The sequence below is a fragment of the Rhinopithecus bieti genome, unplaced genomic scaffold, assembly GCF_001698545.2.
Source record: "Rhinopithecus bieti isolate Rb0 unplaced genomic scaffold, ASM169854v2 scaffold_3062, whole genome shotgun sequence".
NCBI classification, from domain to species: Eukaryota; Metazoa; Chordata; class Mammalia; order Primates; family Cercopithecidae; genus Rhinopithecus; species Rhinopithecus bieti.
In genome coordinates, this window is record NW_016804432.1 from 3,484,446 (window position 1) to 3,511,527 (window position 27,082).

The 27,082-nt window shown below is 38.8% G+C and overlaps 1 protein-coding gene and 1 long non-coding RNA gene across 10 annotated transcripts in view; one reads left to right on the forward strand and one right to left on the reverse strand.

Annotated features, from left to right (window-relative positions):
• The window catches only part of AGPS (alkylglycerone phosphate synthase), a 160,781-nt gene extending 159,646 nt beyond the window's left edge, over positions 1-1,135 (reverse strand). The window contains 1 exon segment of the mRNA XM_017868293.1: positions 730-1,135. Within this exon segment, the coding sequence (XP_017723782.1) occupies positions 730-1,073 (344 nt within the window). The 5' untranslated portion in view covers positions 1,074-1,135.
• The window catches only part of LOC108527134 (uncharacterized), a 111,416-nt gene continuing 85,436 nt past the window's right edge, over positions 1,103-27,082 (forward strand). For 8 of the 9 annotated variants that reach the window (XR_001884701.1, XR_001884703.1, XR_001884702.1 and 5 more), the window contains exon 1: positions 1,125-1,211. This is a non-coding gene — a long non-coding RNA (uncharacterized LOC108527134). Of the gene's footprint in view, positions 1,212-27,082 lie in introns of all 9 variants that reach the window. The other variant, XR_001884708.1, reaches the window with a different exon arrangement.

The window sequence follows — 27,082 nt, forward strand, 5'->3', positions numbered from 1 at the left end:
TATTGCCACTAAAAAAAAAAAAAAAAAAAAAAAAAAGAAGAAGAAGAAGAAGATTTCTCCAAAAAAATCTAAAGTCAAGATCTCTTACAAACATCCCTCATCGGTAGACCCTTGTCATTTAGCTTCTGGTTACACACAGCTCAGTAGCTATACCACCACCTTAAACCACTAGCTAATGTTTGCAGTTTATGGTTTCTTACCATTCATCGGTTTCCTCCCTCAAAGTCAACAGCGGAACTTACCCCACAGATACCAGTCAGCACCTTTTTCCAGGGCACCATCAGTTTCCCCCACAGCAGCCTTTCGCGAATTAGAGAGATCCCTATGATCTATCATCTAGTACAAACTTAAATCTCCTCGGAGCAAAATAGAACCTCTGCTACCCATTCCAAGACCTCAGCACCCAAACTATTACTTCAAGATAAAAAGAATGAATTCCTGTCACTAAAAGCTCAGGAAAAAGGAACCCTTTAAATCCTCCTCCAATTAGAGTTCTTCAAGTCTGTTTCCCTCACATAGTGACCAAAATCCATCATCCCATCCCGCCACCTTCCTGACAGAATCCAGGGTCTAGTCTACTCTCTCGAAAGAGAGGTGGGTCCCTACTTTCAGGGACCGGGATGCCTTCCGCCCACCCGTGTCACTTCCTTTCCCACCTCGCCTGCCCTCCTTCAGCGCAGGCCCGGCCTGGTCCCTCGCTGCTAACTCCTTCCACACCCCGCTACTCACCGTTTCTTTGGGATGGTGCCCGACTCCTGCGCGGCGGGAGTGACCGTGGGCGCCGCCGTGGCCGCCGACGCGGCTCTCCGCGCTTTGCACTCATTGGTACTCAGAGCCTCCCGGGGCCGGCCCAGCAGATGGCCGGAGAGAACCCGCAGCCTCCGCCCGTGGCGGTCCGCGTCCCGGTCCCGGTCCACTGCAGACCCGTAGCTCGCGCCCGCGCCCGCGCCCGCGCCCGAGCCCGTCCCACCCGCTGCAGCCGCCGCCTCCGCCATGGCTACCGCCTTGTGCCGCCGCCCGGAACCGCTGGGCGCGGGTGAAAGGTCACTCATAGCGGCGCCCGGCGCGACCATTCGCTGCGGCGCATCCCGGCAGCCACCGCGGCGACTTGGCGGCGGGTGCCATGCGCCTGGAGCTTCACGTTCTCTGCCCCCACCCACCGCGCCATCGCTCCCCGGTCTCGCCTTGGGAAGCGCGCACCTGCCAAGCAGGTGAGTTCGAGCTGACTCCAGGTTAGCTCAGCCCGGGCCAGCTGGACCAAGAGCCAAACCACGTCTGCCCTCGAGATGTCCTAGAACCCTGGGTGGTGTCCTTGGGTGTGGCCTGGGGGCCTTCGAGGGCAGATCCCTTGGAGCACGAGAAGTGAGCAGTGCTACTGGACCTGATGGATCCAGCGGCATCCTTTTCCTGAAAGAGAGTCTAATGTTCCACCTGTGCTCTTCCTCCCTGCGGGGTCACCAAAGTAACTCAAAGCTGACCATCATTGCCTGTAACCATTAGAGCAAATAACTCTATCATTTTCTTATTTCTCACCACCTATTTCGTGCCTGGCACTGTGTTTAATGCTAGATCACAAGTAAGTACAGAAAGTGAGTTGCAACTTCAGTTCTGTTTTCATTCATTACTGGATCCTAATCCCTTCCTAACTCTAACAAAGTTTCTTATTGGTACAGATAAAAATTACCCAAGAGCTGTTAAGACATCTCAGTTATTTACAGATTGAATTCATTTCTGGAAGATAGCACGTGAAAAGTGCTCCTCACCTATTTTTCAGCCAGTGTCTTGCATAAGAATTAGCAAAAACTCACATACACTGGCCATTGTCATTCTCCATCCTGTCGCCACTTTCACGTCATGCTTTCCTAACAAGAAAAATATTGGCAATGAAATCTGAAGAACACCACATCCGTGGGACTAGAGACTAACAATTGCTCTCTAGGGTGTCGCCAGCTTCTAAAATTGAGATTGTGCCTTTACAGTGAACTTCCAAAGAGGCTCAGACTGGTTAAAATCTATCAATTAAGGGCTAAGCAAATTGTTGTTGGAGGGCCACCTCTAGCCTGTGACCTGTTTTTACACAGCCCTCATGCTAATGGTTTTTGTATTTGAGAAGGGTTGTTAAAAAAAAAAACAAGAAATTTTTTAAAAGAATATGCAACAGAGACCTTATGTGGTCCCACAAGCCCCAAAATATATGTTACCTGGCCTTTACAGGAGGTCCTAATGTCCTCTGAAATTCATATACAAAGAGATGCCAAACCGTTGAAAACAGTCCAAATGTTTAGCAACAGAGAAATGGTTAAATAGTCAATATGGTAAAATACTTTTGCAGCTATTAAAATAATTTAGTACAGTTGTAGAAACAAGAAAGAATTATGAATTTGGTAAATATAAAAAATGGCCATAACCTAGGCATCTTATACTTATCTCTTTAATCAATCTTTGCAGCAACACAATGACATGTTTTATTATCCCAATGTTATAGATGAAGTCTCAAGGAGAATAAGAAGCTTTTCTTAAATAGCTATATTTTATCTCAAATACCATATACTTCATGTTATTGTCCTTATTCCACCATTAGAGTTTGGGGACATTAACTCTGTATGTTAAAATTACTTATATAGGCTTGGGGTTTTTGTTTTTTATTTTATAGATTCTGAAATTGAACTTTCTAAAATAAATTTTCACTTTAGTTATAAACTGTACTCCTGGTTCTTAAGAATTGAGTTCTGGGAAGAATTTCAGAGATTGCCACCACAGCTAAAAGGACCTCATTCATGAGGTGCAAGAACATGAAACACATATAGCACTTTCCTAGGTATTTATAACTGAAAAAAGAGAATCTTTAGTTGATCTTGTGTAATTAAATATCAAAGCATGCAAGCCACTAGTTTCTGGCTTTTGCGTACTTTGTTGCCTACCCTCACAACAAAGAAGTTGTACCTGATTGACATTTTCAGTGTTCAACTGATGCTCAGAAAAGTGGCTATACGCTCCTACATATTTGGTAACAGAAGAAAAATACTAGCTTCCTTTCCTTTACTTGATTTCATTGTCAATTAGAGGAGTTGTCTCTTATTTAAAAATTTTAAAACCCACTTTGCCTTCCAATGTCATGTACATAATTCAAATGGTGTTCTTTTTGTCTTGCACAGTCTGAAGAAAGCCACACTCATCTCCTCTGACCTGATAAAGCAGTCTCCAGAACAGATAGATGGAGGTGGCTCAATCCAATAATTAATGAGCCAAGAATTATTCCCGCATACTAGCTCCTCAGTTCATCTAGGCATTACCTCCATTTCCTCATGTTTTACCTCCTCCTTTATCTTTAGAATCCAATCTCAGATATCACTGATGAAGTTGTTACAGAGAACTACAATAACAGCTGTCTAGACCTACAAGTTATTGAATTGAGATGTCCTGTAGCCTTTGATACAGTAGGTCATTTTTTGTTTTTGCAAGAATGTAATCCCCTGATTCTCCATGTGCTTCCTTGAACGGGGTAGAAACTGAGCTCATTTTCCCCTCCCTTTTATGCTTCCCTATACGCCACCAAGGTGCCACTGTCATCCTGTTCCATCAACCTCAGGGTTATTTTCAGCCTTTTCTTCTTTTGCCTTTTATATTAAGTACATCAACAGTACATTATCCTCTGTGTCTCTTAAATCTATTCTTTCCCTGAGAATTTATCCTCTTGCTTACCATTTATCACATACTGCCTTTATATGTTAATTAACTTTTCATTTACTCATGTCTGTTTCTTCCAGTAGGCCATAAACTCCATGAAGGCAGAGTTCATATCCCACGTAAGAATCTGAGACTTATACTTAATTTATAAATGACTCATCACTTTGAATTTGGGGAGAGACACTGAGCCAGAGTTCCCATAGGAACTATTTTCCTCTTTTCCCCCATTTGAAAATGCCTAGCTAACGGAGGTTCCAGTGAGCTGAGACTGTGCCACTGCACTCCATCCTGGGCAACAGAGTGAGACCCTGTCAACAAAAAAAGAAGGAAGAAAGGAAAGAATGAAGGGAGGGAGGGAGGGAGGGAAAGAAAATGCCTAGCTAATATTTAATGTACAAAGTTACCTCATAGAAGAGCACTTTCCAAGATAATGGGAATGTTCTGTATCTGTACTGTCACTGCTAGTCATATGTGACTATGAGCACTTGAAATTGGGCTAGGAAAACTGAGAAACTGAATTTTTAATTTTAATTAATTAATTTAAACTTAAATGGCTTTATATGACTCATGGTGACTATATTTGATAGCACAGTTGCAGAGTTTAAGTTATTGGTGCCTGGAGATATCAACCTTACCTTTCCCCTACTACTGTTATAACCCACACTGGGGTATGGAGAATGAAAATATGCAAGAAGTATTTGTCCCTTGCATACTGACCTAGGGCTGTAAATGTATTTTTTTCAGAAAAAAAAAAATGCTATAAAAGATTACGTGTGGTCAAAATAATACCATTTCCAGTACATTATGGATTAGATAGGCTTTTATAAGCCAGCTTGCTGATCTAACCATCAGAAATAAGTTTCTTTTATGTAATGTACAAGTCAAAGATAAGTCTTGGGAATTCCAAATCTTGGGTTTCCAAGCCTATGCAGTTACCTCCTTTCTGATTCACCACCTCCCTTGTAACACAGGCTCTGTAAAAAAGTTAAGACATTCTAAGAGTTATTTGACTAACATAAAAGAACTATTTAATGGTTCTGAGAAAAGTCAGACAATGAGGAGGACTTGATTTTTGTGCTAGATCTCCAGATCTTAAGAAATTATTCAAGCACTGTCCAGTCAAGCTCGGAAGGATCTGTTAATTTTTAGATTTTTTAGATTTTTTGGAATTTAAGGATCAGTTAACCTGACTCCCTGGAGTGCTCAATCTGACACTACTAAAATACTTTAAATGTAAATGTAGTTAACTGCTCTCTTGTCTAAATGGAGGTATAGATATGCTTCTTGCCAACTCTCAGAAGGCAAAATGTATAAATTTCGCAGATGTTAACTGAGTAACAAAAGCTTTCTTCTGGGTGATAAAAGCTTAATGTAAACCAAAATTGTACTAGTAGAAAAACTACTGATTATATATACGTATTTTAAATATGTGTACAATAATGAAAACATAGACAGTAAAAGCATTCATTACTAGGTGCTATGAGATGCAAAAGTATTTAAGCCAATTCCTCGTTTACATGGTGTAATCAGGCTAGGAGTCAGTCTGTAAGTGGGAAAAAAAAGTATGTAATACTATTGGTGGGAATAAGTATGAAGGTGACCTTGATGAAGAGTTTCCTACCACCTCTCCATACAAAAGTAGAACCCAAGCAGGATATCCTGAATTCATGCTACCAGAGGAACAGATATTTCACATGAAGCCAAGTCTGTCGAGATTCTTGTGATTCCCACAAAAATTAAAACCTCAGTGAATATCACTTTTAGGTAGGCCATCTCAACAAACCTGTTCTTTCTGAGTCCTGGGACACTTGGCTCTTGATAACTTGGCTCTTAATTGAGAGCAGACCACATGCACAGAAACAAGCAGTAAATGTATGACCTGTAATTTTAAGTGGAGTGGATTTATTTGCATTCATGACATCTAACTTGAGGCACAAAAAAAGTCTAAATAGAATAGATTAACTCCGGGAATCATGCACCAAATTTCTTTATTGCTTTGATTTTTATTACTTGTCTTCAGAACTTCTGAGTGATCCCTAAATATAGGAATTTTTGGATTTTTATACCCTTTTTTTGTGAAATATAACACAAAGAAAAGTGAACCAAAGCATAAATTATCACAAATCAAGTACCCTTAATTTACCATCTAGGTCAGGAAATAGAACATTACAGAATACAGAATTCTCCCTTATGCTCTCTCCCAATCGCTTTATGCACTCTCCCTGCCCACCAAAGGTAACCATTGTCCTAGTTGTATGATAAGCACTTCCTTGTTTATTTTTTATGGTTTTACCAACCAGGCATGCATCCTTCACCTGCTCCTGTTTTTTGCATTTATATAAATAGAAGCTTATGATATGTTCTTTTGTGTCTGGTTTCTTTCATTCAACATTATCTTTATGAGTTTCAATAATATTGTTGTAGTTGTGCATTTATTTTCTTTGCTGTATAGTATTCTGTTGAATCCATATATCAGAGTTTATCTTTTCAACAATTAATGGATGTTCGAAGTGTTTCCAGTTTCATACTACTATGGATAGGGGTTGCTATGCACATTGTTGTAGATGTCTCTAGGTGGACAGGCATATGAATTTCTGTTGAGTATCCATCTGAGAGTGGAATTCCTAGGTCAGAAAGTGTACATATGTTTAACTGTGCTTAACTGTAACAGATAATGAAGCACCAATCCGTTTTCCAAAGAGATATTACAAAATTTTCTACCCCAGCAGTATATGAAAGTTCCCATTTCTCTAATATGTGTTATTGTCAATCTAGTTAGTTTCAGTCACTCTGATAGATGTGTACTATTATCTTATTGTGGTTTTAATTTGCAGTTCCCTGATTACTAATGAGATCAAGCACCTTTTTATGCATTTGTTGACTATTTGGATGTCATTATTTGTGAAACTACTGTTCTAGACTCTTATTCATCTTTCAGTTGGTTACCTTTAATCATCGTATTGATTTGTAAGAATTATTCATATATTTCAGATATGAGCCTTTTTCAGATAGATGTATTGCAAGTTTCTAATTTCATTATGTGATTTCCTTTTTATTTGCCTAATAGTGATGTTTGAAGAGCAAAAGATGTAACTTTCATTATGATCAAATTTGCCAACCTTTTCCTTTATTTAATATTTTTTGTGTTCTGTTTAAGATATCTTTTTCTGCTTTGAGGTAGTGAAGGTAATTCTCCTGTATTATCTTCTAGAAGCCTTATTTTATAAGGCTTTTAGACTTTCATGTCTGTATCGATTCGCCTTTCATATTTATATCTATAGTTCACCTGGAATTGATTTTGGTGTTTGTGGAATAGAAGTCAATTTTTTCCCCCCACATTGGTATGGGGGGTTGTCTCAGCACCACTTGTTGAACAGATCTTGTTTGACATTGCCACCTTTGTCGTCAATCAAGTGTCCATATAAGCACTGATCTGTTGCTGAGCTCTCCATTCTGTTCCATTGGTTTATGTATCAGCTTTGTATCAATATCGCACTATCTTAACTATTATATATTCTTCTAGATCTTTTACATAGAATTGTATCATTTGTGAATAATGACAGTTGATTCCTTCCATTTCAATTGTTATATCTTGTGCTTTTTCTTGCCTTACCCAGCTGGCTGGGACCTCCAGTGCATTGTTGAATAGAAGTTTAGATAATGGCAACCTTATGATGTTCCTGATTTCCAAGGGAAATCTCTCCACATTCACCATTGTTTGTAGTAGGGTTCTGATGTTTTGCTTTTTTAATAAACCTTTTAGCAGATTAAGGAACTCCACTTTTGATCGTGGTTTGCCAACAGTTTTTATCATAAATGGATATTGAATTTTAGCAAATGTTTTTTCTTGCCGGGCTGGGTGGCTCATGCTTGTAATCCCAGCACTTTGGGAGGTGGAGGCGGACAGATAATTTGAGGCTAGGAATTCAAGACCAGCCTTGCCAATATGGCGAAACCCCATCTCTACTAAAAATACAAAAATTAGCCAGGCGTGGTGGCACACACCTGTAATCCCAGCTACTCAGGAGGCTGAGGCAGGAGAATCACTTGAACCCAGGAGGCAGAGGTTGCAGTGAGCTGAGACTGTGCTATTGTACTCCAGCCTGGGTGACAGAGCAAGACTCTGTCTCAAAAAAAAAAAAAAAAAAACATGGGCTGGTGACAGGGGTGGCTTCTGTATCTGTTGAGATAATCATATGATTTTTCTCTTTTATTCTGTTGGTAAGGTAAATTATAAGGATTGGCCTTCTGCTGTTAAGGCAACCTTGTAATCCTGGCATAAACCCAACCTGGTCATGAGGTATTGGCCTTTTTATATATTACTAAATACAGTATATTAAAATGTTGTTTAGGGATTTTTGTATTTATATTTAAAAGTATATTAAAAGTATATTTTAAAGTAATTTAAAAGAAATTTTCTTTCTCTAATATTCATGTCAGGTATTGCTGACCTCATGAAACAAGCTAATGAGTACTCCTTTGTTTTCTAGTGTCAAGAAGAGTTTGTATAAGATTGATTATTATTTCTTCCTTAAATGTTTGGTAGAATTCACCAAAGAAACAATCTGAACCTGGAGTTTTCTTTATGGGAAGGTTTTTATTCATAGATTAAATAAAATAATGCTATTTGGATTTTCTATTTATACTGTTTGTTTTTTCTTTACTTTCTTTTTTTTTTTTTTTTTGAAACAAGGTCACTCTGTCACTGGAGGGCAATGGCATGATCATAGGTCACTGTAACCTGGAACTCCTGGGTTCAGATAATCTTCCCACCTCAGCTTCCTGAGTAGCTGGAATTACAGGTGCGTGCCACCATTCTGGCGGGGTTTTTTTACAGACTATATCTCTAAGGGGTATAAATTTCTCTCTAAGCAATTCACTTTATTCCTTCAAGTTTTGATAACTGTATTTTCACTATTATTCACTTATAAATAATTCACTTTTGTATTTAAAAATAATAAGTATCCTTTTTTGTTTGGGAGTATAGGGTTCCATATAATGCTCGTTCAAATTTGCTGATTGTATTGTTTAAATATTTTAAATAGTAGGTATTTTATCTACTTATTCTATCAGTTATTGATAGTATGTTGAAATATTCCACTATTATGGATTTATTCATTTTCCTTGTAGGTCTGCTAATTTTATTTTCTCTATTTCGAAGCTATGTTGTAGATATATCAAAATTATTATATTTTTCTGGCAAACTGAACCTCTTATAATTATCAAGTGTCCCTCTTTGTTTCTAATAATGGTTTTTGTTTTAAAGTTTAACTACACCAGCTTTGTGAGTGTGTATATGATTCTGTCCTATAACTTTTAATCTTTTTGTATCCATATATTTTAGATGTGTCTCTTGTAAACAGCATTTAGATGTTTTCACCAATCTGAGCATACAATCGTGGGTCATTGAGCCCATTTTAATGTAACCAAGTTAGTAATATAGTTGGTATAATGGCTAAGAGCAGTGGCTTCAGTGCTGCACAGACCTAGGTTTGAATATTGGCTCTACCATGGCCAAGTGTGTTGTCTTGATCTCTGGGCTTGTTTCTCAGGAGCATTAAGGATTAATGAGCAAAAATATAAATTCTAAGTGCAATTATGGAAGGGGAAGTGAAGCTGGTATAAGGAAGACAGTCTTCCTGGAAAAAATTAATTATTGGTAGAGGGAAGAGAAATAAAGATAAACGGGTACGGTGAGACCAACTGTGGGAACACTGAAAACTTAGCAAAAGAGTAAAAACTTTTGCCGGTGGGAGCTTTTATAAGCTCTTGAGCAGGGAATTAGCATGACAAGCCTGAAGAGATCACTACTTTGGAATTTTCTCCCAAGTGGAAGTCAGTCTGTTGGGTATACCTGAGAACCTGTTGGCCATTGTAAAAAGTTGTACTGAGAAAAGATGAAGACCTAAACAACTACAAAAATAAGATTACAGTGTTTGAATGACAGGAAAGCATTGAACTATGGTTAGCTGTCTTTTGCAGTAAAGAGCAGTAAGTTAGCTTAGGAGGTGAAGATGTTTAATGTGAAAGTGGCTGCAGGTAGTTCCATGTTGTGTCACAATGCCGTTCACTGTGCTCCTGGATGTCACAATTGCACTAAAGTATACAGGGAAAAAGGAAAGCGACTTTTAAAATTAGCCAAATAATTGGGAGAGAGTTGAAAGTACCTTATGTATAATTTCCCTTCTGCTAACTTAGTATGCAATCTAAAATTCTTGATTTCTTGATTTTTTTCATATTTTAAGAAGGAATAATTTATGACTTGCCTACATCTCAGATTTATTGCAAAATGATAGATGCACAAGTATTTTGGGAACCCAAGTCAAAAATCACTTTAAAATAATTAATTTTATTGGAAAATACATATATAATCAAGATTTTATATTTACCAATATCAATAATCTAACGCACACGGGGCGCAGTGGCTCACATCTGTAATCCCAAGCACTTTGGGAGGCTGAGCTGCACTGATGGCTCGAGGCCAGGAGTTCAAGACCAGCCTGAGCAACATGACGAAACCACACCTCTACAGAAAATGTAGAAAGTTAGCCAGGGGTAATGGCGCGTGCCTGTAGTCCCAGCTACTAAGGGTGGGTGGGGGGTTTGAGGCAGGAAGATTGTTTAGTCCTGGGAGGTCCAGGCTGCAGTGAGCCATTATCACACAACTACACTCCAGCCTGGGCAACAGAGTGAGACCTTGTCTCAAAAACAAAACAAAACAAAACAACAACAACAAAACACCTCTAAAGCAGCAATTCTTAAACTTTTTAGTCTCTAGGATCCCTTTATAATATTAAAAATCGAGACCCAGCCAGGTGTGGTGACTCACACCTATAACCCCAACACTTTGAGAGGCTGAGGTAGGAGGATCACTTGCATCTACGAGTTTGAGATCAGCCTGGGCAACATAGGGAGACCCCCATCTCTAAAAAAATTAAGAAATTAGCCAGTCATGGTAGAGCCTGCCTGTGGTTCCAGCTACTTGAAAGGCTGAGGTAGTGAGGTAGGAGGTAGGGGCTGCAGTAAGCCTTGATCACACCACTGTACTCCAGCCACGGCAACACAACAAGACCCTGTTGCAAAAAAACAAAAAAAATTGAGACCACCACGCCCCACAAAGAGCTTCTGTTTATATTTATATCTATCCAACTATATTAGAAATTAAAATTGAAAAATATTTAAAGTCTTGATTATCAGTTTACTTAGAAATAATGATAAACCAATGCATATTATAACATTTTATTTAAAATAACCATATTTTCAGAAAAAAATGAGAAAATGATATTCCTTTACATTTTCATAAATATCTTTGATGCCTGGCTTCTGACTTAGTAGAAGACAGCTGGGTTCTCGTATCTGCTTCTGAATTCCATCTTTTGAGATATCACATGCTGTGTAACCTCTGGAAAACTCCACTCTATGCTCATGAGAGCATGGGAGTGAAAAAGACAAATAACGTTTTAGTCTTATTATGAAAATAGTTTTGACCTTGCTGACCCACTGAAAGGGTCTCAAGGACCCACAGCAGTTTCCAGACGACATCTTGAGAACTGCAGCTCTAAAATGTTTCTAAAAACATCTGCTAAAACATGCACTGAGGAAGCTCTAGACAGCCAGTTGCCAGAAGTAATATGTAATGCCACTATTAATTTTAAAAAGCTGCAAAAAATATTTAAGGAATAATTTCATATATTGATATGTATGAAATATATATATTTCAATTTCATATAATCACATTTTGAAAGTCATAAGCAATCACATAGTGAAAGTCATTCCTACACTTCAAAATCAAATTTCCAAATCCAACCCAAATATGAACACAAGCATAATTCCTATAAACGGGATAGCTGAATTTAGTGTGACTTTTGTGATATAGCATGATTTAAGTTACTTTGTAAGATCTGATTCACTTCCATTTTAGGGTCACAAAGTTATTTTTATCATTGCAGTTAGATCAGTTAGATCAGTAGTAAATAGTTAAAAGATGTTCTGGGTGGGTTGTTCCCAGAATGATTTTTTTAATGCTATGGACAGCATAGCTTGGTAATTGTTTATTCATAAATCCTAGCACTTAGCCTTTTCATATCTCCAAGTTTCTTAGTTCTCTTCATCTGACCATCTTTATCCTTTGTAGACAATAACTACCAAGCACCCAAAAGCAAGTGGTATTCTCAAAGGCAAGTCTTTTCTATCTTAATTCAGATATGATAGTAATTGTTTTTTTTTTTTTTCCATTGACTAAAAGTATTCTTCTGGGGCAAAGAGATGAACCAAGTCTCTGCATTCACTAAGATTCCCCAGAGCCCCAGAGAAAGTTGGAACTGAGAATGTGGCAAAAGTCAGTGGTCTTCAGGGGCTTGTAATCATCTCTGACTAATTCTGCCTTTGACTACTTCAGGACTATAGACTCCCTTAGGACTCCCTATGCTCTATTCAGGGGAATTTACAGAAAGAGTATCCTGCCTGCTTAATCCTCCCAAGTGGCCCTTAGCTCTCCCTCTATTCACCATTTCCCATTATTTTCTTTTCTGAAAGGGGAAGCTGACTTTGCTCCCCACTGCTTAACTTATGCTTAAGAAAGCTACTGTGAGTGTATTAGGAGTGCACATACCTCTAATGGTCATCCCATCCTTATTTTTTTAATAGTCAAATAAGTTTTCTCTTTAGTCTAACTGAACCATGGCACCACCTCCTACCACAAGCAATAATAATCCTGAAGCCTGAAAAAGCATGAAAGCTACTTTGAATCAAATGTTTAAAATGACCTGTTAATCATCCATGCAGTGTTCCCACTGCATCCCTCAATCTGCTGCTGAAAGAAGCATTATCTGTTTTTGAAATCTATTTTTTTAATGTTGACATATTTGCTGACTAGATTTTTAAGTGAAGATATATGGTAGCTTCTTCATGCTCTTAATTTCCTTCATTTCTTTTTTAACATCCTCACTTTCTTGTTTTTCCTTTCTTTTAGTCTCATCTTTTTTCCTGTTTTTTTCAACCTGGGTCAGTGTGATGCAGGACTAGAGAGAGATGAGAAGAGAAACATGAGGGTCAATCTATGAGCCAAGAGACAAAGTCATGGGAAGACAGCTGAGGTTAATTCCAGAAGGTCCTCCTAGGAGAAGCCAAAGCAGGGGACACACCTGAAAATAGAGCCCTGCATAGAACCACTCATAGACAGACTGCAAGGCAGGAACATGAGGATGGTCACTAGGAGGCCAACAAATTCTGCTAAAGGGGATTCTTTTTATAAAATAAACTCTTTCAGGACATTGTCAGACCCTGTGCGTATAGTCCTCAAAATATGTCCTTGATCTGGCTTGTTTTAAGTGTTTATGCCAAATAATGGTATGTTTGAAAGTGTTAGATATTAATTTTTTATTTCTATTTTGAAGGCATTCAAGTATCAGGGACTGTCAGCACCTTCATTTCTTTTTTTTTTTTTTTTTTTTTTTTTAATGGCAAAGCTATTGGATCAAAAGTAATATACTACTTTGTATGTGGTGTTTGGGGAGAAGAAAAGTCAAAATTCACATAACTGAAATTTTAATTAATCAATTCTAACACTCTTTTTTTTATGATGAGCCATATATATGATCCATAAACAGCTTCTAAACGTATCCATGTAATCACAGCTCAGGTTAGAAAGGTTGCCTGCGTAGAGCAAGGTCATAGGATGAGCTCTCTCAGAGGGGCAGGAGGCTGCTGGAGGAGTGAACATCAAGAAGCCTACAGGGAAGCAGTACACCAGCTGGAAAAACATGACACCAGATGCAATAATAATCAAGAAGAGATGTAGGCCCCACAGCAGCCAAGGATTTTGTAAAAAGGAAAGGAAGATACTTGGGTGAATGAGCCACTTTATATGCCAGTTCTGGATGACACTTATAAAACACCAGCTCCAGGAAAATCAGTCCTTGGTAGTTAGCTACCCACTGACCTACCCTTTTGCACCTAAGCCACAAATACATTTGTAGTCATGGGAAGCACAATCCCAAGTTCTAACTATGGTCTTCAAAACACCACTCATCATTGAGGGAGTTTGTTTATTATAACCAGTCTGTGGAACTTCCAGCTCCCTGGTGGATCTTATAATTTCTGGAAAAAAAAGTCGTATTTACCTTCAAACCCAGAATTCAGAATGTGAATTTATAATATTACCATAAAACTGTGAAAATTCGGTTTTACCGTAGAAGAAATAATATAGGTTGATGATCAGTCATGTAACTTGCCTGAAATACAAACATATTTATGGGAACTCACATTTTCCTTAGAACCCATCAGTGAGAACAACAGGTGAGCTCCTGCTTCCCAGCTTTGTACTAAGAATATTAATTACCTTGTCTTAGGGAAAAAGATGATATCTTGGATTTGCATCCAAATAATCCAGTGCAGGTAGTTAGCAAGGAACACAGCAAGTGGATCAGAGGATAAATAAGACAAGAATGGCCGTGTTAAAGCCGGGTGATGGATACATGAGGGTTCGTGTACGCTCTATTTGGGTGTGTTTTCAAGTTTTCCCTAATAAAAAGTGTAAAACTATATTTAAATGTTTAACTTAGGATGGGTGTGGTGGCTCACTCTGTAATCTCAGCACTTTGGGAGGCCAAGCAGGCAGATCACTTGAGGTCAGGAGTTTGAGAGCAGCCTGGCCAACATGGTAAAACCCTGTCTCTACTAAAACTATGAAAAATTAACCGGGCACAATGGCATGCACCTGTAATCCCAGCTGCTTGGGAGACTGAGGCAGGAGAATTGTTTAAACCTGAGAGGTGGATGTTGCAGTGAGCCGAGATAGTGCCACTATACTCCAGCCTGGGTGACAGAGCGAGACCCTGTCTCAAAATAAAATTAAATTAAAATACATTTTAACTTAGCCTGTCCTTTTATTACTGTTTCAATAAACCATCAATGAATATTGTAAAAAAAAAAAAAAAAAAAAAATTTGGAGAGGATAGTAGAGTATAAAGAGTGAGCAAAAATTTTAACATGCATGACCTGTCCCATCACTCAGATATCAAATATGTTAACCATGCCACTCCATAAATGTAAATTCATCAGTCATCCTAGTGGCCTCAGCTAGTCATTAACTTTAATGTCATGATTTCTCCAGTATTCACTGATACTAATACTACCCCACATTTGTGAAAATGAGAGATGAGGAAAACAGCTATAAAACACATTATGCTATTTAACCACCTAGCAGTTCTGATTGCAAGGACAAGCCAATGGTAAACCAATGTAAGTAAATAGATATCTTAGAGTAATGTGTTCATCCTCTGTGAATTGAATGAACTCTTTCAGAGAATTAAGATATAATCAGGTCAATTACTGTCTTCAGTAGTTTTGCAAAAAGCAAACTGGCAAAATACTTTGACAAAGCACTGGAGAGCAATTAACTGCCACCCGCAGAAAAGAGCAAGAGATGTCATTTTTTCAACCTAACCATAAAGCCAGTATGTTACATTTCAATAAAGTTATGTTATATTGGTTAACTATTGCTGGGTAATAAATCACCCCAAAACTTAGCAGCTTAAAACAACAAACATTTATTATCCTACATCATTTCTAAGAATCAAGAACCCGGGAACAACTTTGGTGGGTGGTTCTGGCTCACAATATCTCAAAAAGTTGCAATCACACTGTTATCCAGGGCTACAGTCATCTCAAGGATTAACTGGGGCTGGATAATCCACTTCCAAGTTCACTCACAAGGTTGTTAGCCAGCCTCGGTTACTTACCACATGGGTCTTTCATAGGCTGTTCGAGTGTCCTTATGAAATGGTAGCTGGTTTCCCGCAGAGCAAGTGATCAGACAGAGAGAAGTGAGAGAGAAAAGATAATTAAGAGAGCAAGCAAATGAGAGAGGGTCCATAATAGAAGCTTCAGACATTTGTAATCTAGTCTTAAAAGTGACATACCATCATTTCTGTCTTATCCTGTTGGTCATTACACATCAATCTTAGTAGGTTGTGGCAGGGGACAATAGAAGGATGTGAATTTCAAGAGGCAGAAATCATCGGGGACCTTTTGAAAACTGGCTACTACAGGTGGAATAAGAGAAAAGAAATAACTTTTAAATACTAGAGATAAGATGTATGAAAATGGATTTGCAAGGATTGTCTTTAAAAGAATTATAGTTGGACCCCAATCTATCTGAGATGGTTTTGTTACTAAAGTCAAAAGAAAGGGAGCTAAACAATGACTTCCAATTACGTAAAACTTTCAAAATGCTTTGATGCTATAAATGTCTGAATACAAGAGTGGAGTACTGCTATCAGGCACTCAAACTGGGGCTTCCTGAGTTTATCTGTATTCATAGATGTAGAGAAGAACAATAGCAATGGCTACTAAATTTTGTATTATCCCCACCATTCCCAGATGGGGTTATGGGTGCAAAGCTCAGCTCCTAGCTTCTAGTCCCACTCCTGGTGGACTTCAATCTGACATGGCACAAATACTCTAGCCTGCCTTTTTTTGTTTATTCTTAACCTTGACCACCTCAACCAAGGAATCGTGGTAGAAGAGAAAATAAATACAACATATGGTTTCTGCCTTCAACAACCTTAAAATCTCAAGAAGAAAATGATCTCCCATACCGACAACTGGAGCCCTTAGGAAAAAAAATAAGAAACTTTATACACTGACAGACCCTAGCTATCCCTAGGCCTCAGTTTATACAGAATATATTAAAAGTTATGTTTCAGTCTCTTTCTCTGTATTCATCTCTAAAACTACACTTAGGTAGTGATTTCTAGCACAAGTGGTTTTGAAAATATTTTGGGTTTCCTACCATACTTTCAGAATGCAAGTCATCAGTACAGAACAAAATGTGACTTTGCTCACAACCTCAATCCAATAACTCATTGTAATTGATATGAGTTAATCCCTGAAGTAGTGGATACATTTCAGTCCGCCAGGAGAATTATATTTGTTCAGCTATGATGTTGATCAGATTATAATAGTAAATCATGCACTCTATTGGCAAGTAGATATCATCTCATCAAAAATAGAGAATAGCTTGATGTAGTCTGCAATACTGCTTTGGTATAATTAAACAGCTTCTTACTGCCTAAATTGGCAAAGCACTTCATCAATCAGTGATTTGGTCCGTCAGAGATTGCTTTTATTGTTTGTTTGACACAAACCTTTTGTAAGATTTCTTGGATGCCACTCTCCCTCAGGTTACAATAATAGTAACTGCTGTTTCTGGGTTACCTTACTGTAATTTTCATGTTCAGTGATTTCTCACTATAGATGTTCTTGAAGGGGAATGAATGATGGGGAGTCTCCACTTATAAATAAAACACATTAAATAAAAAGAGATTAATAGCATACCCAAAAGTAGCCCTAGAAATGGTTAACTATGCAAACTAAAGGATGATTATTTAGGTAGAAGAAGGGAAAGGGAAAGATAAGTGACATCTTTTCACTTTCATAACTGTTGTGAAAGAAATCATCTTTCTAATAATTTTACTTATTGGTAAGAGAGAAATATAATTACTCATTTTTACAGTCAGTAAGATAAACTAACTCTCTTTAATGGAAAGAGTTTGATGCATATGACCGTTCATTCTGAGTCCAACAGTCGTCACTATCAATCTTTATCTCCTCCCAACCCAGTAGTACTCTCAATATCCTACAATTCTGAGGTGCAGATTCCTTTTTCAGTTCTCTCGATGTTACCAGAACATACGGAATTATAGTGTTGTCCGGTGTTTTCTTGTTAAGATAATCCATTTGTGTATCATCAAATGAGTTTTTTTTTTTTTTTTTTTTTTTGGTACTTTTCCAGGATAAAGCCCCTATACAACATCACCCAAAAAATTAAAATATTTATTATCTTTTAACAGAGAATTAAATAGTTTAGGATCAAGATATTGAGCCCCTCGGGCTCATGCTTTGAATTATTATATTCACCTGGTGAATTATGTGGGTCTTCTCTTTAGTTTCACTTTAGCAGACACTTTTCCCCCAGGGAAAGACGTTGTTGATCATAGCAGTAGGTCTAATTCCTTTCTCATATATTTATTTTTGAGGAACTCCCACAGACTAGCTTGGCCTTAACCATAGAAAGTAGTTTCTTCTGTATGATTTGTGTATGTGTGTGTGAGGTAGGGGGCAGTGATGGGAGGGTAGGAAATAAATCTTGTTTTATACAAACATGTAAGAGAAACCTCAAATACTCTAGGCCAAAGAATAAATCATTGATGTCACATTCTTTCCTAAGAGCAAGTTTTGATAGGTCAGAATGGAGATACCATCAGAACACTAGGCACCTAAAAGGGGATTGTGAGAGGTCAGACAAAGCAAACCTATATCCAGGATCAGTCATGTGTTCTTCTATCCAAGTTCTGCCTAAGGGTACACCTCTCCCAATAACTTACAGAGAAATTTAAAATGAATATTTGCAAACACTTTGTCATCTTATTACTTCAAAACTATTATCAACTAAGTAAAACTCTTTTCATATTTTAATTTAAAACTCTAATTTGAAAACTACCCACATAATCAGGGCACTGTCTCTAATACCTAGACAAGGCTTCTATTTGTTTTTCACTTTCCACTTCATCCTGTAAATTCCTGCCACACTGACAGCTCTGATGAAAACCTTCAATACTACCATTATTGTCTTCTGGCATATAAGGCTGTTCAAGATTTGCCCCAAAATTACCTTCCAAGATTTTTCATGCACTATTCCCCTAACAAAAAGAGTTTCTTGCCAACAATTTTATTATGCAGAAAACACCTCCCCCACCACCGCCATTCGTAATGCCTCCTCGTTTATCTAGAAGTTATCCCCCCTACCCCTGCACTCTTCTGTAATACTTTGTTTGGTTCATATGTTTAGTTCAAATCCATATGGCCTATATGGATTTTATATTTTCTTATATTGTAGATGTTTATGTATACATCTATATCTACCATATACTATAGTCACTAGTAGAGGACAACAACCATATCATAGGCAACTCTTTTATGTGCATAATGTCTGCAGGATACCTTTACCATTACTAATACTTAGCAAATATTTGTGGAAGGAAAGAGTTGCAAGAGGTAGGGAGGCAGGCATGCTGGCTTTTTAAAATCTAATTTTTGTCAGCCTCTAGGTCAGTGTTCCCAATCCTGGTTGTTTGTTTGAATCACTAGGGAATTATTTGTAAAGAGCAGTGCCACACCTAACACCTATTAGATTCAAATCTCTGGGAGGTAGGACCCTAGCATCAATTGCATGTTTTAAAAGTTCTCCAAATGATCCTAATGAGCATTGGTTCAAAGTCTAGTCCCCAGAACAGCAACATCAGCATCACTGGGAATTTGTAAGAAATGTAAATTCTCAGACCCTTCACCGCATCTACTAAGTCAGAAATCTGGGAATGGAGCCTAGCAATATGTGTTGGAACAAACCCTCCAGATGATTTTGATGAACATTAAAGTTTGAGAACTACTGCTCTAGAGTGTTAATGAAAGTAGGACAGGAGTATTGTGTCCACAAGAAAATAGTTTGATGTTCTTGTGACATCAAATGGTCAGGTAATAAAATCATTGCAAGAACAAAATGGTTTTTAAAAACTACAAAGAGGCCAGCCGTGGTGGCTCACACCTCTAATCCCAGCACTTTGGGAGGCCAAGGCAGGTGGATCACTTGGGGTCAGTTTGAGCCCAGCCTGGCCAACATGGTGAAACCCTGTCTCTACTAAAAGTACAAAAATTAGCCAGGCATAATGGTGTGCACCTGTAATCCCAGCTACTCGGGAGGCTGAGGCATGAGAACCATTTGAACCTGGGAGGCAGAGGCTGCAGTGAGCAGAGATAGCAGCACTGCACTCCAGCCTGGGCAACAGAGCAAGACTCAAAACAACAACAACAACAACAACAAAACTGTACATAGAGCCTTTTAAAAAAGAAGAAAGATCTTCAAAAAGAATTGGTAATCAGGCTAACATGAAGGATGGTCTCGAAGCTGAGCAGAGATAGCAGCACTGCACTCCAGCCTGGGCAACAGAGCAAGTCTCAAAACAACAACAACAACAACAAAAGTGTACATAGAGCCTTTTAAAAAATAAGATAGATCTTCAAAAAAAATTGGTAATCAGGCTAACATGAAGGATGGTCTTCATTGTATAGAGGCAAAATGAGAGAAACATAAATGAGAAAAGACAGGCAGGATCCTGCCAAGATGGCTGAATAGGAACAGCTCCGGTCTGCAGCTCCCAGCAAGACCAACGCAGAAGGCAGGTAATTTCTGCGTTTCCAGCTGAGTATAAACAAAGCCACCAGGAAGTTCAGACTGGGCAGAACCCACTGCTATAGCTACTGTAGCCAGACTGCCTCTCTGGATTCCTCCTCTCTGAGCAGGGCATCCCTGAAAGAAAGGCAACAGCCCCAGTCAGGGGCTTGTGGATAAAACTCCCATCTCCCAGGGACAGAGCACCTTGGGGAAGGGACAATTGTGGGTGCAGCTTCAGCAGACTTAAACATTCCTGCTTGCTGGCTCTGAAGAGAGCACTGGATCTCCCAGCACAGTGCTTCAGCTCTGCTAAGGGACAGACTGCCTCCTGAAGTGGGTCCTTGACCACTGTGCCTCCTGACTAGGAGACACCTCCCAGCAGGGGATGACAGACACTTCATACACAAGAGCTCTGGCCAGCATCTGGCAGGTGCCCCTCTGGGACAAAGCTTCCAGAGGAAGGAGCAGGCAGCAATCTTTGCCATTCTACAGCATCTGCTGGTGATACCCAGGCAAAAAGGGTCTGGAGTAGACCTCCAGCAAACTCCAGCAGACCTGCAGAAGAGAGGCCTGACTATTAGAAGGAAAACTAATCAACAGAAAGCAATAACATCAACAAAAAGGACACCAACACAAAAACCCCATCCAAAGGTCATCAGCATCAAAGATCAGAGGTACCTAAATCCATGAAGATGAAGAAAAACCAGCACAAAAATGCTGAACCCAGAATGCCTCTTCTCTTCCAAAGGATCACAACTCCTTGCCAGCAAGGGAACAAAACTGGATGGAGAAGGAGTTTGATGAATTGACAGAAGTAGGCTCCAGAAGGTGCATAATAACAAACTCCTCCGAACTAAAGGAGCATGTTCTAACCCAATGCAAGGAAGCTACAAACCTTGATAAAAGGTTACAGGAACTGCTAACTAGAGTAACCAGTTTAGAGAACGTAAAAGACCTGATGGAGCTGAAAACCACAGCACAAGAACTTCATGAAGCATACACAAATATCAGTACCCAAAATGATCAAGCAGAAGATAGGCTATTAGAGATTGAAGATCAACTTAATGAAATAAAGAATGAAGACAAGATTAGAGAAAAAAGAATGAAAAGGACTGAACAAAGCCTCCAAGAAATATGGGACTATGTGGAAAGACCAAACATATGATTGATTGGTATGCCTGAAAGTGATGGGGAGAATAGAACCAAGTTGGAAAACACACTTCAGGATATTATCCAGGAGAACTTCCCCAACCTAGCAAGACAGGCCAACATTCAAATTCAGGAACTACAAAAAACACTGCTAAGATACTCCTCAAGAAGAACAGCCCCAAGACACATAATCGTCAGATTTGTCAAGGTTGAAACGAAGGAAAAAATGTTAAGGGCAACCAGGGAGAAAGGTCAGGTTACCTATAAAGGGAAGCAATCAGGCTAACGGCGGATCTCTCTGCAGAGACTCTCCAAGCCAGAAGAGAGTGGGGGTCAATATTCAACATTCTTAAAGAAAAGAATTTTCAACCCAGAATTTCATATCCAGCCAAACTAAGCTTCATAAATGAAAGGGAAATAAAATCCTTCACAGACANCAGGCCAACATTCAAATTCAGGAACTACAAAAAACACTACTAAGATACTCCTCAAGAAGAACAGCCCCAAGACACATAATCGTCAGATTTGTCAAGGTTGAAACGAAGGAAAAAATGTTAAGGGCAGCCGGGGAGAAAGGTCAGGTTACCTATAAAGGGAAGCAATCAGGCTAACGGCGGATCTCTCTGCAGAAACTCTCCGAGCCAGAAGAGAGTGGGGGTCAATATTCAACATTCTTAAAGAAAAGAATTTTCAACCCAGACTTTCATATCCAACCAAATTAAGCTTCATAAGAGAAGGAAAAATAAAATCTTTTACTGACAAGCAAATGTTGAGGGATTTTGTCACCACCAGGCCTGCCTTACAAGAGCTCCTGAAGGAAGTACTAAATATGGAAAGGAAAAACCAGTACCAGCCGCTGCAGAAACATACCAAAATATAAAGACCAATGACACTATGAAGAAACTGCATCAACTAATGTCCAAAGTAACCACCTAGCATCATGATGGCTGGATCAGATTCACACATAACAGTATTAACCTTAAATGCAAATGGGCTAAATGTCCCAGTTAAAAGAAACAGACTGGCAAATTGGATAAAGAGTCAAGACCCAGCAGTGTGCTGTATTCAGGAGACCCATCTCACGTGCAAAGACACACTTAGGCTCAAAATAAAGGGATGGAGGAATATTTACCAAACAAATGGAAAGTGAAAAAAATCAGGGGTTGCAATCCTAGTCTCTGATAAAACAGACTTTAAACCAACAAAGTTCAAAAAAGACAAAGAAGAGCATTACGTAATGGTAAAGGGATGGTGGCAAGGGAAGGATGTCTGAGGAACGGAACAGTCACGACTGGAATAGTTGCAGAGGAGAATGAGAGAGTGTGCTAAGTAAAGACATACTTGAGAACCTAGCCAACATTGAAGCATATACTTCAGTAGAGGCTTCAATTTCTATAGTTTGTGACACCCAACCCCTGCCACCCCCATCTGCTATGCCAGGATCTGGTTAGGAAGGCTGGGAAAAGATAGATTGAGACTTTCAGGGTTTTGCAAAGAAGCATATGCATCCTTAGAAATGACTACAAGTATATACAAGGTGATTGATCCCAGATGCTCTACTATAGATATAAGTAAAGTACTGCCAGGGTACAGTAGATGGAAAGGGATTCATTCTGATAGGAAATTAGAGAAATCTGAGGATATGGATGACATTTAAACTTTTACTAGTGTAAAATTTGAGCAGTTTTCAAGCCTGATCTACTGAGAAATTAATTAACAGAACAGAAAAGGAAGAGCATATTTGCAGGGAAAACAATAAGTTCAGTTTTCAGACATTGATTTTGAGATACCTACAGTTGTAACACATAGAAATGTTTAGATTTGGAAGTTATCACCTACAGGTAGTAGTTCAAGCTTCACGCACGAAGTTGCTGGCATGCAGAGGGAGTAAAGATATCATAAAGCTATCTTGCAATCTCATCACAGATAAGGACAGATGCAAGGGTACGGCTAGGCACCAGGGCAGAGTTCTCTGCCAATGAAATCAAGATAGAAGAGCAAGAAAAGCCTGGGATGCTTTAGGGCATGGAGTGGGTAGAGGTTTACTGATGTAGGTAGCCCTTAGGAGTGATTAAGAGATTGCAAAAGAAACTTATGAAGGATTTAAGATAAAGCAAGGGAGGTTCCACTGGGAAGAATTGCAAAAACAAAGTTTAACTTTATTTTTGTTTTTACAAGCCTGCCTGGATCCAGCCTTGCAGAAGATTATAGCAAAAGTATTCTGGACTCAATGGCAAGGTCAAGATGACTGGACAAGGCCCTGGGAAATGAATGCTAACTTCTCACTTTTTTTTTTTTAACCTTTCTGCTGCCTTCATTGTACTTTATTGTACAGTGCTCTCCCACTCCCAGAGACATCTCATATGTCCCTCTTTGCCCTCAAAATCTTTTTTTCTTTCTTTGAGACAGGGTCTTGCTCTGTCACCCAAGATGGAGTCTAGTAGCGCAATCACAGCTCACTGCAGACTCAACCTCTCAGGGTCAAGGGATCCTCCCACCTCAGCCTCCAAAGTAGCTGGGACCACAGGTGCACACCACCATGCCCAGCTAATTTTTGTATTTTTTTGTAAAGACAGGTTTCACTATGTTACCCAGGGTGATCTCGAACTCCTGCACTCAAGCAACTCCCCACTTCAGCCTCCCAAAGTGCTGGGATTACAGATGTGAGCCACAGCGCCAGGCCCCAAAATCTATTTTAAATGTAAAGAAACCCAAAAGTAACAGTTTTGTAAAAAAAAATTAGTGTACTGTTTTGTAGCTAATTCTAAACCCTGTGAATCTTTGTGTCTAGTTAAATCCTAGGCTTACAGCTAAAATTCAATGAGAAGGCAACCAAAGAATACTTTAGGAATTAACCCCTGGAAGTAAGACTAGTCAAAAGGCACCTCAATCACATCTGCCAAGTGTATAAAGAATTGATGGTTAGGTGCCACATCCTTTATCTACATTTGTACCTACACATGAACCTAGACCCTTTTTATTAATACCACTTGTCATAACAAAATAAGGATAGAGTGATCTCCAATTTCAACACTGTCTAAAAGAACTCAGGCTTGGTGCAATGGCTTACACCCGTAATCCCAGCACTTTGGGAGGCCGAGGCAAGTGGATTGCTTGAGCTGAGGAGTTGAAGAGCAGCTCGAGCAACATAGTAAGACCTCGTCTGTACAAAAAATAAAATTAGCCAGGTATGGTGGTGCACACCTGTGATCCTAGCTACCTGGGAGGCTGAGGTAAGAGAATCACCTGAGCCTGGGAGATCAAAGCTTCAGTGAGCCATGATTATGCCACTGCACTCCAGCCGGGGTGACAGAGTAAGACCCTGTTTCAAAAAAAAAAAAAAAAAAAAAAAATTGCAGATGGAGAGTGAGAGCAAGGGACAAAGGGGAGCAAGAAAAGGGGAAAACAAGAAAGGAAGGCCTCCTTCACTGGCTGCCTTTGTCCTGAAACCTCCTTTATTTGAGTTACTACGATGGAATTCCAGAAGGTATTTTTCCATAAAAACCATTGAAATCATTAATTGAACTGGATAATCTATTCCATTATGTCTTGGATAGGTTCTGACCTTCACATATGGTCCTGGAGAACAAGAAACTGAAGAAAGCAGTTTTTATGGCAAAAAAAAAATTTAATGAGGAAGGCCGTATCTGGCTTGGTGAGCCAATGTTTTGCATGAGGGACAGCTTTGGCAGAAAATATGTATGGCTGCATTTTTAAAAATCTAAATGAAATAGCTTTATTTTACTAAGTCCCTTGGGTAAAATGTGTACGTTTTTACAATATATATAACCTACACTATTAAGTAGAAAAATGTCAGTAGCAAATTGGCACAGCTTCTTAGGCTCTTAATATGTATGCCTAGTGTTCCATTATTGGAATGCTAAGCTTGTGGGAGTTATTTATATCCTACTGCTCAAGATCATCGCCAAGTTCTGATTTTCATGCACAAAAAAAATTTTGCAACCTCCAGCATAAATGGGTTAATGGTTAATATCTGGGCATAGCTGAAAAGTAGCAAAACAGATACTGTTTTCAGATTTTTTATTTTGATTAGTAGCATCAGGGAACTGGCATGGTGAGGGTGGTTGGGGTTCAGAAAAGGAGAAGGAAGCTGAAAGGGGAAAGAAACATAAATACATGAGATGATCATTGAGAGATTCAAATTTTCTATATTTTCTGTCTTTTGAAAGAGACACAGAATTTAAATTTTATGGGATTTCATTAGAATTTTTTTAATGAATGCAGAAAAACACCTTAAAACATATGTAGGCTGATGCACAGAAGAGTAAAACCAATTCCTGTCTTTTCTCTGTATCTCTCTGACACACACACACACACACACACACACACATCATTAAAAGTTTCTGAGGTTCATTTTAATTTATTTTATTTCTAGCATACAAAAGCCTAGGATTATACTCCTTTTTATGTGTTTTAGAAGGGTGAGGTGCAATGTTAAGGAAATTAGCTCAATAACCTTTTACCTGCTAAGTGAAATACAAAATCTACCCCTACGATTAATAGCGTATACTTTTTTGTTGTCTTGAATTACATGGATAAGTAAGAAGGATTTTTTTCCAAAAAAAAAGATACATGTGTAGTCTGAGACCATCATGAGCAAATGGCAAAATCCCATCTCTACAAAACAATACAAAAATTAGCCAGGCATGGTGGTGCACGCCTGTAGTGCTAGCTACTTAGGAGGCTGAGATGGGAGGATGACTTGAGCCCAGGAGCAGAGTTTGCAGTGAGCCAAGATTGTGCCACTGCCCTCCAGGCTGGGCAACAGAGCCAGACCCTATCTTGAATCAATTAATTAATTAAAATTTAAATATATATGTGTGTGTGTGTGTGTGTGTGTGTGTATGGTATGTGTGGAAATAAGTAGGTTGGTGAGAATGAAAAAAGGCTGCACATTTATAGAGAGCCAAAAGACAGAGCCTACGAATAAAAGGGGACTGAGCTGGTTTCAGCTACAAGACCAGCAATCATTTCAGACAACAGTCTGCTCTTTCAGCTGACAATATGGGAAATGGAGTGGCACAAATAAATGCCCTCCTTAACTGTCCAAATATCTGTAAGATAATTAAAGTGTCCTTCACCCTTTTTAATGGGAGCCCACTGCTTCGCTCTATGTAAGTGAAGTTAGGATCCTTTCAAACAATACAAATAAGAGGAGATCATATATATATTATAATATTATACATATATTACATAGAATGTTCTTTTATGATTATAAAGTAATTCATGAGAAAAATATTAATAAAATATACAGCACAGGGCTGTAGAAAGAACACACAGAAGACTCAGTCCTCGTACTGTCTTACTGTTACCTCACTCCATGACCTTGGGAAAAACATTTTCCTTTTCTAGGATTCATTTTCTTTATCTCTAAAATAGAAGACAGCAGCTCAGCAGACGCACAAACATTATAAAGTATTTTACCCTTTGGTGGAGACTAAGGATAATGGGTAAGAAGCTTCTAATCTAATAGAATAGTTTTGCAATTTAGAAATGAAAATTTAGGTAAAATTTTATGATATCCCTGAAATAGACACTGAAGTTTAGAAGAAGGTAATTTTCAAATTCTTGGCCTAGTGAAGTGGACAAAATGCTACCAAAGTTCCCCAGACTCTGAAATTATATAATTTATTGTCACCAAAAGTCAAATGCCCAGACCAGTGTTGATCATTCTCATGCTGAGAGTAATTAGTGAAATTTGTTCAGGGTCTGGGAGGACCCCACTTCCAAAGCAAATGGAAACCAGAGATGGTTGTTCTGTCAATCCAATTGTCACTTTATAGTCCCTAAGTATCAAAGGCTAAGCTTTGGCAAAGTTGGGCAGTAAAAATCTACCCTTACTCCAAATTTTTCTCCTTCTGATCCTTCTCTCCCCAATCAGTTCCACTTCAATCCAGAAGGTCAGCAACTTTGAACTTTCTCTTCCATCTGTGAAAACCTATTGGAAAATGGTAGACATTTACAGCTTAGTAAATACCTAAGTGTTTCTCCCAA